The sequence below is a fragment of the Cololabis saira genome, chromosome 14 (genome assembly GCF_033807715.1).
Source record: "Cololabis saira isolate AMF1-May2022 chromosome 14, fColSai1.1, whole genome shotgun sequence".
Lineage (NCBI taxonomy): Eukaryota > Metazoa > Chordata > Actinopteri > Beloniformes > Belonidae > Cololabis > Cololabis saira.
The window spans coordinates 33,432,317-33,444,853 of record NC_084600.1 but is presented as its reverse complement, the minus strand read 5'-3'; the positions used below and the strand labels follow the sequence as shown (position 1 = coordinate 33,444,853).

The window sequence follows — 12,537 nt, the reverse complement described above, 5'->3', positions numbered from 1 at the left end:
CCTCACAACAGCACTCTATTTATACATTATTTATCACAAAGACTACCTGCTCACCTTTCTCTTGTTCTCTAAATTATTTTCTTCTTCTTTAAAAAAAAAACAAAAACAAGATTGCTTAAAAACTAATTTTTTCCAAAGCTGTTCTTAAAACAACCTCCTTTATCGCTCAAGTCCATTTCTCAACTTAAACCGCCCTCCTTGATTAAAACCACAACTTTTCCTGTCACTGACTCTACAAGATAACTGCTGGGACACATCACAATAGACAACTGCAAGCATCATTCATGTAGTTCAGCAACAGAAACAAGATGTAGAAACACAAATATAAGGGATCATTTGAGGAAGGTTTTGCTATGCTTAAGGAGACTTAATGAGCAAACAAACTAAAAAAGGAGCAAAGCAAGCAGGAGATCTAAACTGCAACTGCAGTGCAGGATCATTAAAGCAGCTGTGGTGTAGGCACTTACAAAGGCGTCCGGCGGCCGGTGAGGTGTGATGTGTGTCTGAGCAGGTGCGTGTGTGTATGCGCGTGCTGTGTGTCGGCCGGGGGGGCATCAGGCAGATATTACATCTCCCTGTGCAAACTGGTGATTACCTTCTAGTTGGCACTGGCCAGATTAAGCTGAGGCAAGCAAGAGGAGATGTGCTCTGGCCTAGTTTGAGCCTCGCTGGCTTCCGTATCACACCACCCTGAGCTCAACAGACGCTGCACACTCACCACACCCAGTCCTCCCTCCCTCCACCCCTTCTCTGTCTCCGTCACTAAATGCGCAGGCTCACTGTTTTTCACTACATGGAAGTGATACAGGGAGAGAGAGAAAGAGAGAGAGAGAGAAAGAGGAGCCACCAATGATAAAAAAAATACACATGCATGCGCAAACACATGTATGCAAATAGACTCTTTCACTCACAGTTGATACTTAATTTGTTTAGCTTAAACAAATGATAGACTTACATAAAATCGAAGCAATAATGAGTTTAAATTGTCTAACAAATTGCAAAGAAAGACAGTTTTTTATATCAAGACCCTTAATGGGCAACAAGACTGTAACACAACAAATATTTATTCATTTCCTGTGTAATTTCAAATGAACAAAATGGCTAATTTAGCTGACAGTTCCGTCTGAAACTGAACCGTATTTGATGCTGTAGGACAACTACATGAACTGTTACATTTCTGAGCCATCAAATTCTGACAACTTCCTCATTTTTAATTTTTCTTCCTACACTTTTTGCCATCTAAAAAAGGGAACCATTGCTAGGTTTCAATTGACAGTTACATTTTTAATCACAAACATAAAAAGCAAAAGCCTTAATTCATAAGGAAAAGGTTTGCACATTCGGTTCAGACTTTTAGGGGGAGCTTACCATTAAAGGAATGCTGAAATGGCAGGAAGGTTCTCAGAGGGAAAGCTGCCATATAGCTCCAGTGGCACCATGACTGGACAATAAAACTAGCTGATTGTATTACTTTATACATCTGTGCATGCATGTAGATGTAAGACATTTTGTTCCTGGCTTGATAAAGCTGCATCACTAGATCCAGCTGACATTTACGAAACAGGAAGAGAAAATGCTGCCGAATACCATGCAGTCAAGCAAGCCATCTTTAACTTCCAGGTTTGAAATTTAAACAATTTACTTTCCTACTTCTTGTTTCAGTTTCCATTCCATTAAAACAATCATCCATAACACTGACAAAAAGAGAAAAGGTAATATGTTAAACATGTCAGTTTTCTTTTGGTGGGCATTGGGAACCATGAAACCAGTTCCAATTAAATATTGAGGCAGGAAAAAGAATAGGTTTACATGCTATGTGGAACTACACAAGATGGAGATCACAATAAATTATTTATACTGAAAAGCAGCAGGGTGTTAGGATGTGATGACAAGCGAGAGATGTCATGAGTTCAGTCCAGAGGTCCCTCTAAGCTCCTCCTTTGTTAACTAAACAAATACATTGTGGTCTTATTTTAGTCCCTTATCCTGACTGGCTGCTTCAGTCTTTAAATACCAAGCGTTACACCTTTGCAACATTAAGCTTTAATATTAATGCACCAGGTAAACTGCCAGCTGTTAGTGGATGTTGGCCACTAAGCAACCATGCAGTGGGGACCTACAGTACTTTGTAATGGATGAATTCCTATCAAAGCTGGCACATATTCAGGGGTGCACACAAGCCGGGACTCGGGGGCCAGTATACTGCACGTTTTAGATGTTTCCCTGCCTCAACACAACCCTGAGAGACAAGGCTGTGTCACCAACAGAGTTGTGTAAACCTTGATGACATGTTGATGACGACCAGTGATTAGAATCAGGTGTGTTGAAGACAGAGAAACATCTAAAACATGCAGTAGACTAGCCCTCGAGTACCGGTGTTCTGTCAATTTCTGCTCCTTTGCCAAAAAATGCTACCTAATGGTTTTCTACCTTTGTAGAGCTACAATTTCACTGTTTTACACGTCTTCCCCCCCCCCCCCCAAGTGGTCCTTGTCTCTTGCCAGGCCGTCATTGTAAATAAGAATGTGTTCTTAATGACCTACCTGGTTAAATAAAGGCGAATGACTGAATGAATATCAAATAAAGCGATAGAATTGTGTTTTTTTCTCTTTATCGTATAATGTTCACAAAGTGTAATGCAATTCATGTCATGGGTAAGTGTATTTTGAAGGATTAAATACTCAACATCCCATATTATCCATTTTACATCGTGCAAGAAATGATGGTCGTGGCAATCAAAAATTGGCAGAACACCGGCTTGTGTGCACCCCTGCACATATCCCACCACCTAGCATTCTAGTGGTGCAAAACCTGTCTGCAGTTCATTTGAAGACCAGAATACCCTGAAACCAACAACTGCAACAAAAGAATTGTATTCTGTAAAAAAAGATCTCGCCCCAGAGCTTGTCCCCGCTCTGCTCAGCTTCAGCACCGCTAAATACTGGTGTGTATAGACCGGGGTGGGGGTGGTGTCGGCCAAGGGCGTAGGTTTGGTCTCAACATTGGTAGGGACGATATAACAGAATAACCTGCATGTTCACTTTTTGCTGGGGACGGGACATTAATAAGACCAAACAGATTGGGTGAACGGGGGTCAGGGCTCCATTTGTCACGAATATGAACCTAATTAATTGATAGGCTAAATGATCAATGCAAAATAAATCTGTATTGACTTATACTAACTTTCATGTGTATTGGTTTACCTGATACACGGTTCGATTCAGACCTTTGTTTTCAAAAACTACTAAAGAAACATTTTGAAAACTTCCAGAATATTCCATGATTTTATTAGCAATTTAAATTGCAATATTTGAACATAACTTAAATTATATTAAAATACACAATAAATACAAAATTATTAATAATCTCTTAACTACTACTTAACCTATATATGGAACTACATGTTAGCCTACATTGTCCTTCACCACAAAAGTAATACATTGCTTTAATTGGTTGTCTCTTTCACCTTCTTTTCCCTTATTTTCATCTCTAAAATGCATCAGTGGGTTGAGCAATTATGGAAAAAATGGTCAAGTCATCAGCCAATCAAACGTGCGTTTGAGGGAAAAAAAATGGACCGGCAAATTCAGCAAGTGAAAAGGGGTAAATGTAAGTCTGAACATAATGAAAATAATTCACTTAATAATGGTAGGGTCAATTCTATCCTTACAACATTTGGGAAGACAATCTAAATTACCTATATATCGGAACTCATTATATAATGCAAATAAGGTTGCTTAAAAGTTGGTGGGGACAATTTGAGCCTGCTGAAAAGTTTGTAGTGTTATGTCCCTACCGTCCCTATGCAAACCTACGCCCTTGGCACCGCTAAATACTGGTGTGTATAGACCGGGGTGGGGGTGGTGTAGCTGAGGCAGCAGCATGCTCTCCAGTTTGCCGGTAGGCCGCAGGATTTCAGCACCCGTCGCTCCTGGACAGCTCCAGCCAATCAGCGTCCTCCTCTGAGGCGCGTCATCCTCCTCATCCTCCTCATCCTCCCTCCATCAGCCAGCTATGGCGGAGGACATTCTCACACAAAATGCTGACTTTCACAGCCGGCTTCCCGGCCAATGGCCATGTTTTGTTCCGCATACCAGAACGGGAGGTGGCTGTCTGTGCTGCCTCGTTCTTCGGCGGCTCGGAGACTTTTAGATAAGACGTGAGAGGAGGATTTTAAATGACGTGTGTCCGGTTTCGACGCACAATGTCACACGACCTTAGCAGCTGGGAGGCCTTGAATACACACGTTTTCCCATCTGCTTCACAATAGCAAGAATAAGATTAAAATCTGGATTTCACTGTAAAAAGACAAAAAAAAACAACCTTTGACATGAAAGATTAAATCACTTGTTTATAGGATGCCCGCATTAATGCTACCGCATGGCAACCTGGCCATGAAGCAATACCTGATCCGACCCAAAGCACACCTAAAGTCACCCCTAAATACCCTACTTCGAGGATTGTGGAGAACATTTTGAAGTAAAATTAATAAAAGAGACAAGAGTGATAACTTCAGACTTACATTAATGTTGTCAGTAGCCTATACACGTGTTTGTCTGAGAACAATTCAAAATGTCACCGGCGTCATCCATTCATTCATTCATTCATTCGCATGGCGAGACTCCAGCTGCAGATAAATATCCTTAAATAGGAGAAAAAAAAAAGAAGCAGCACCACAGCTAGTCGGTAAAGTGAGGAAAGCCGACACAGCAGCTCGAGTGACTCACGATGCGCTTGAGCCGCAGCCAAGAGGCAGGTGCGTCGCTTCAGCCGCGACCCGGCTAAAAGCTACAGCCAAACAATGAAGCAAAAACACTAAAGAAAAAAAAAAAGGTTGTTCAAGACTCACCTAATATAATCCAGAGCGACCCAGACACCAGAACGAATGCGAGCATGTCTTTCTCATGCAGTCCCGGTGGCCGTGGCTGCAGGAGCGGCTCAGAGCTGCAGCAGCGACTGCAGCAAGTCGCCGGCGATCTGGGGGATTAAGGAGGCGGAGGGGGGGGGAGGGCAGTTAGGGATGGGTGGGGGGGGTACGGCACATCTGAGACCCACCTCGGTGGGGTTTCGGGACGGGGATGGCGATGTCCAGCAGGTCTCACTGTGTAGCTTTCGCCTGAAAAAACTGCACGTGTTGAGTGAATAAACAGAGCCGGGTTAAATCGACGCAGAGCCTACGGCGTAAGGTACGCGGCGGCGCGTCACCGTACGGTGGCGCGTCGCCGCGTACCCTACGGCGAGGGCTCTGCGTTGGTGTAACGCGGAACCATAAATCAATGCAATGGCAGACACAAGGGTTTGTGTGTAATGCTGCGTTCCATTTACCTCGGAACTCGGAACTGGTATTGACGTCACAGCCGAGTTATCAGCGTTCCAGTTACAAAGTAGTGTAAACAAGTTTGTAGTTCGCATATACCACAGGAAAAATGTAAATTACACTATAGCAGCATATATATGCCGAACAATACTTGTATACGACTGATTTAGTGTGACCAAAACTAGAATGAAGTGCTACGAATTTTTACGGAGCTCTCTTCTACTGTTTACAACCGGGGCAGCCATCTTGGAATGTGAACTCGGGGGTGGTGAAGATTCTCCCACTTCCCCAGTGGGAAATCCCACTTCGAGGGCCGTTCCAGTTGAAAATTCCGACTGGGAACTGGGAAATCCACACTTCCGAGGACAAATGGAACGCGGCATAAAGCCAGGTGGATGATCTGATCCAGAACAAGATTATTGAGGGTTACATTTTCTATTCCCAACGTTGTTTTATTAATCATGAACTTGACTTGTGAGTCATTAGCTGCCTTAAAATACTTGACTGATGAAAGACTTGGTGATGCTGCTTTTAGCCACTATGCTCCAAAACTGTGGAACAGCCTGCCGGAGGATCTGAGAGGAGCTGGAAATGTGGACATTTTTAAACGTAGACTAAAAACTCATCTCTTTGGTCTGGCTTTTATGTAGCATCACATTTTTATAGTTTTATTCTGTTTAACATTTTTTTAAAGGTATCTGTTTTATTTATTTATCTATCTCTTATAATGTTTTTATTATTATTTTTTAGCCTTAATCCTTGAACTTTTATCTTTTTATAAATTTTATATATTCTATATTGTATGTCAGGGTGCATTGGTCTCCCAGTTTTTTTTTTATTTATTTATTTTTTTGGTCTCCCAGTTTTTATTTATTTGTTTATTATGCTTATTTTTCAATCAAAATGTCAAAGCACCTTGTATTTCATGTACCTGGATGAAAGGTGCTATATAAATAAAATTTGATTGATTGATTAAAATAATAATCAAATATATTAGTATGAGGAGGACCCATAATAGTTTGCTGGTTGTTTTTTTTTTTTTTTTTTTTTGCACATTCAAATTATTGATTTATTTAAAATGCGATCAAACAAAATGTGTCATGATAATGTATCCTTTGCCTAAAAAAAAACCCTTGAAGGGAATATTTGGCACATCACGCCACCCTTGCAGCTGAGCACACTGTGACATGGAGTAACTTTGTATCAGCATCACGTGGTACAGTTAGACACTCCCATTGAACTAAAGTAACCTTGAGAAAGGCTGACATAGAAACACGGAGCGTTGGCAGCATTGTAAGACACAAATAAAGGGCAAGAAATGAGGACTATACTGAAAAGAAAAGATGTAGCAGGAGTGTAAAAACATTAATATGTGAAAGCCCCGGAAATCCTTCTGTTATGACTTTAGTTTTTTTTCCCATTACAGGATTTTGGAAAACAAGGTCATTAAAAAAAACCCAATTCAATGTGTCTTCCGGGTGAACAACATGTCTGCCGTCTTATTGTGCTGCTGTCATGTCACTGACCCTATTTAATACATTACAAGTAAGAGCCGGTAATCCTTGCCTTTCAGCAGAGTAAAAAAAACAACAACATACAAAACCAAAAAAAACAAACAAACCCACAGGCAAAAAAAAGAAAAAAAAACAAAGCTAAGCTGTTCATTCAAGATGAGGTTGAAAACCCAGCAGAGTGGCCACTGAGGTTAAAGTTAATAATGTCCATTTACCTAAAGGAAGTTGAAAATGTAAATTACCCAGGATCTGCCGGCAGGACATCACATTTCAATGGTTAGTTATTTTTTACTTTGTAGTGAAATCAAAGTGCACACAAAGGAAAAAAAGATAAGTTTAGCAAAGCCTGTTTAGTGGCCAAAACATGACACAACAGGAATTTTAAATGGTACGATGTGGAGTATTATCATATAGGCAAATGTTAGGGCCAATCCCAATACACCCCCTACTTTCTACCACTAGCCCTCACTCACTACCACTAGCCCTAAAAATGAAGCCCTTGTAATCTTCCCTAGGGATTGGGACACCACTTGCTACGTAACTGTGTGGTTTACGTTCGGGTACGTAAGCGACTGCATAGTTACGTTTGCACATACGTCACACCATATCAGGAAGCTGAGAGCTAGAAGCTGTTTTAATTTCCGCTGTAGCGCTGTTAATATGCCACTTTATTACGTTTTAATATTTTTTCAAGCGTAAAAGTAACCGTTAAGATCCCCAACCTGGGCTCAGTTGATCCAAATAACGCCTGTTAAGAAATTTGCTGCGATGTTTTCGGGATGAGAAGAGCCTCTGGGTCGGGAGCTGATTTATGGTTCTGAGTTAAATCAACGCAGAGCCTACGGCACCGTATGGCGCGCGTCGCCGCGTGACCTACGCCGTAGGCTCTGCGTTCGTGTAACGTGGAACCATAAATCAGCCTTTATTCTGGCGAGATCTTCGCAACAACGGGCAAGCGAGTGATTATGTACATCCACTGAGTGAATATTATGAAAGTAAAATATATATTTCTTACTAGAAATGTAATCAAAATGCATTTTTATGCAGAAACTAACTCAAAATATTGATTTTATTCACAAAAAATTAGAAATGTCCGCCATGTTTTTTTGTTTGATTCAGACTCCAAATGATAACGTAAAGCATTCTGGGAAATTTTTCTGGCCCTCGGTCGCAAAGTCAGCATCTGAAATCCCTCGCTGTGAAGGGGTAGATTCATACACACTAGCCCTCGTTAAGGCCACTACCCCTAGATGCAAAGAGGAATTGGGACACCACTACCCTCACGGGAATGCGCAAAATTTAGGGGTAGTGCTGAAGAGTAGGGGTAGGGGGTGTATTGGGACTGGCCCTTATTAGTCATAGGGGAGATTGTGATAGATGTAATTTGACCATAAAAAAAAAAACTAAAAAATATGAAGGAAAAAGGCATATATTTACCAACTGCATGTACAAATCTGAAAGCCAGTCCGTATTTATTTTACTATCAATAAAAAGAGGAAAAAGTTTGGGTTCCTTAATTAATTAGGCACTTACACACAGTCGTGCATTTTGTAATCTTAGAATTTTGTGTATCAGGACATAATATCTGGTCCTTACTAGATTTTACAGTCCCTGTAATACACGCCCAGCTGTACAATAGAACATCACACCTTACAATATATCATTATTTCATACAAAATAAGACAGCATGCAAATTAGTGTGTGAAAAAACTAAGAACGTTCCAGTAATGAATAGCTTGTAGAACCAAATTGTAAATGTTTGCAGGTATAGTATCTTTTCCTCTAGGTTCTACAAGCACAAGTGTTTATAATACACTCAAACAGCACTTTGGTCCTATATGCTTCATATACAGTAGCAGTGCTTTCTTTACTATCATATTATATATTATATATATATTATATATATTATATATATATATATATATATATATATATATCCCAAATGAGCCTATTGTGGAGTCATGTGGGGTTCGGTTCTCTACCCAAGGACACTTTGACTCTGATGGGACTTAAAGGACAACCTATTCAATCCACATCTAATCCAGTTTAGGACTGGGTTTGTCTTGATTATTTTCTTTTTCAGATATTCTGTCCTAGATATGCTGGTGTGGCTAATCATAGTCCTGTTGTATGATCTCCTGTTGATCACCATCCTAATGCATTTTCCGTTTGAAAGTACTTTTGCCTCAGTGAAGAATGATATACTTTAAATTGTTCACCCTTTTAACCCTTCATAAACTAAAGAGCAGTCGAAATTGGTCCTCTGAGATCACTGCCTTTCCTCCTTGGCGATGTATCATTATCACAGACCTGAGTAATGAATTGTATTTAATCCGGGGGGGGGGGGGGTTGATGAGAAATCCTCTAGAAAAACTGCTTGCATTATTGGCTGTCTTTCCGAGTTAGAATGGTTTCCTATCAGCCAAAGGATTAAAGGAATCCTCATGGAAAAAGCTGCGTGATGTCACAGGCTTTCAACAAAAATTTCTGTAACCATAACGATTGAGAGAATAGAAAAGGAAAGAAAATGAACAAAACCCAGCAAATAACTATTGAAGCAGATTATTCAGGGTTATGTTACAATAACTATGCGGATTGGCAATTAACAAAACTGACTTAAAATAGATACTTAATACATTTTCTGTACTTGTTTTTATAACCCTTTATTACACAACTTGATAAAAAAGTCCATTAAAAGAGTGATGTCATTGTGACCTGGTTTATTGCCATCCCAATAATCATTGACCATTTTTCCTTTAGAGGGCCAACTTTGAGAGATACACCAGGTGTCTTTTAACTCCTTTTTAGGAATACTTCTAACTCTGATGAAATCACAAACTCCAATGAAATCGAATCTTGTTCGGCTGCTTGGCTTGAAATGTACTGATTTGCAAGACAGTGAAAGACTGGACTCAGTCTAACGGACCTTTGGGTCAAAGCCTTGAATAGTTTGTACTTCTTAAGGGATGAAGGTTATGATGAACAGACTAGGGTGAATAGGGAGAGATTCATTTATTTAGTCGAGGAATGACAGGATATGGACACTGATGTTTTTTTAACCATTTGGTAAACAAACAAGTTTGTGCCTCCTGGCAACAATTTGCTTATTTAAATTGTTTTCTTTCCTTTTTGTGTTCTGCTTAGGACACAATTAACTAAATAAACCTCCCAGCCCAAGAGTCATGATGGTCTGAAACATATGTCAGAGCTATCACTCGTGTTTTAACTCAATATTTGCTTCCATAAACACGTTGGCTGGAGGAGAAACAAACGGGTGATGTAATCCATAGCTTTGTTGCAGCTCTCAGAAACAATACACGGAGTTGGCCGAGGGGGGCGCTAAAGTCGTGAAACCCTGCACCACCAGCCATGACCAACTGACTGGTTTATTTCCTCTTCCTCCTAATACACCTTTGTCTACGATAACAAAACAACTCTAGTTAAGATTAATGTCAAATAAGTCATTTGTAATGTTGGATGTCTATTTCATATATCATCACGTGTCCTCATATACTTATTAAACTCTGCTGTCTTATAAAAACTATGCAATAATGCCAGGCTCCAAGATGGCCTTGGAGAAGGAACTGCCTTGGTTTGAACTGATAAGGTGCAGCTTTATATTCAGTCTGCGGCCCCCACGCAAATCAGATCACTTCGGAGGCAGAAAATGTGCTGCAGGCATGATCTCCAGAATGCATTCTGTATTACTATAACGCCGGGTGATTTTGCTTAAATGAAACTACTAAAACTTATATCTTGTCCTGGCTCTATGTGATGAAAAAACTCGGTGAGAAGCAGCTAGGCTGATCTCAACACTAATAACATAACATCAACAACATTTTGCCTTAAAAACTGTTTGTCCTCTACCTGTGTGAGGTCACACTGTTATGGTGTGGCATGAGACGTGTCAGAGCTCTGACTTGATCAGGGAGCTGTCAAAGCAGATGGTCCAGGGGGATATTGGATGCTCAACAGATTGCCTCATGCCAAAGGCTCAGTTACTGTTTTATCCTTTCAGGTGGCTTAAATAACCAGATTCACCGCTAAGGCACGCGTAAAGTGCAAGGAATGTTATCATGTGTTTAAAACATGCACCATAGTGCGGGTTTAAGTTACGGGTTTGGTTGGAAAGCCGGTGTTGTGCCAAAAAGTGATTGCCTGCCAGAATCTGATTTCTTCTGATTTCTGGCCGCGGGAGCGCGCACAGCAGCCCATTGAGCGATAGTGCTGAAACGTCAGATTTTCAGATTATGAAGCTCAAGAATGAGATAGAGCCATATTTAGGCAGAAACAACTTTTCATTAACTGTATTTGGCCTTCAATCAATTTTTGGCAGGTGAAAATGCCTATTTTGTGTTGTAATGGTCCTTTAAAAGGGTTCAAAGCAATCCTGTGAGCTCTAGTGTTTATATTATGAAGCTCAAGAATGAGATCAAATCATTTTTAGGCAGAAACAACCTTTCATTTGGCCTTCAATCAATTTTTTGCAGGTAGAAAGACCCATTTTCAGGGGAGAAATCAGATTCTGGCAGGCAATCACTTTTTGGTACGACACCGGGCGTCAAGTCAGTTATGAATGTTGAGCGCATACACGATAAAAAGTATACTTTTATGCTTGCTAAATGGCACATGCAGCCTTGATATGACTTGATATTGCTATTGAAGGGTAATGCTACGCTTGGCAAAGCTCGTGGTGCACTAGGGTCTATGTTTTGAATGACTTCGCAACAGGAACGCGGTCAGCTCGGGTGTGACCTCACAGTTCATCAATCTCATGTTATGAAATCAGCTCCAAACCTTGTTGAAGCCATTGACCTGTCAAATGATGTCCGGATATACAGGACTGTCTCAGAAAATTAGAATATTGTGATTTTCTGTAATGCAATTACAAAAACAAAAATGTCATACATTCTGGATTCATTACAAATCAACTGAAATATTGCAAGCCTTTTATTATTTTAATATTGCTGATCATGGCTTACAGCTTAAGAAAACTCAAATATCCTATCTCAAAAAAATTAGAATATTCTGGGAATCTTACTTTGTAATGAATCCAGAATGTATGACATTTTTTTTTTCTATTGCATTACAGAAAATAAACAACTTTAATGTGTTGAATTGCTTAAATTGCTATTTTTCATCTCATCCGGTTAAATGAACAAACTATTCTAAACTAAGCGTATACTATTACTACTACTATTAATAATAATTGCGCATGTGTTGCCCCAGCTCCAGTGATGTAACTCATCTGCAATTCCTAGTCCCCTTTGACAGTAGCTGCCGGAGTGCTTTCAGATCATCAGGCCTATTGTGCAAAGCAATAAGCAGTTTGGAAAATCGGGATGATTTTCCCCTCGCAGTCCAGATTTCTACCTGCTATAATGTGGGAATTTCCGAAGATGATGTACTTCCATGTAAACTCCGCCGGAAAACTCCCTGCGATGAGATCCGCTTCCAGTGTTGCGGGCGCGCGCTCTGGAGGCGCGGCAGGCACGAGGGCTCGTGAACGCGCCGCGCGCCGCGCGGGAAGCCCCGCCACGGACACGAGGACCGTGGGCTTTCCCAAATTCTCCCTGTTCGCTCACACGTTGAGATAACCGCCAGATATCAGCAGGACACGGCAGGGGGTTCAATCAAAAATAGTAATAATAATAATAATAATAATAATAATAATAATAATAATAATAATAATAATAATAATAATAA

General features: G+C 40.4%; 1 protein-coding gene across 2 annotated transcripts in view; it reads right to left on the bottom strand.

Moving 5' to 3' along the window:
• Window positions 1-12,276, bottom strand: part of acsl6 (acyl-CoA synthetase long chain family member 6) — a 45,821-nt gene extending 33,545 nt beyond the window's left edge. The window contains exons 1-2 of one of the 2 annotated variants that reach the window (XM_061740501.1): window positions 12,205-12,276; window positions 4,850-4,977 (exon numbers count right to left, since the gene is read on the bottom strand). In XM_061740501.1, coding sequence (XP_061596485.1) covers window positions 4,850-4,977; window positions 12,205-12,245 — 169 coding nt within the window. In that variant the 5' untranslated portion in view covers window positions 12,246-12,276. Of the gene's footprint in view, window positions 1-467; window positions 566-4,849; window positions 4,978-12,204 lie in introns of those variants that run through there. The other variant, XM_061740502.1, reaches the window with a different exon arrangement.
• Window positions 12,277-12,537: the final 261 nt, after the last annotated feature.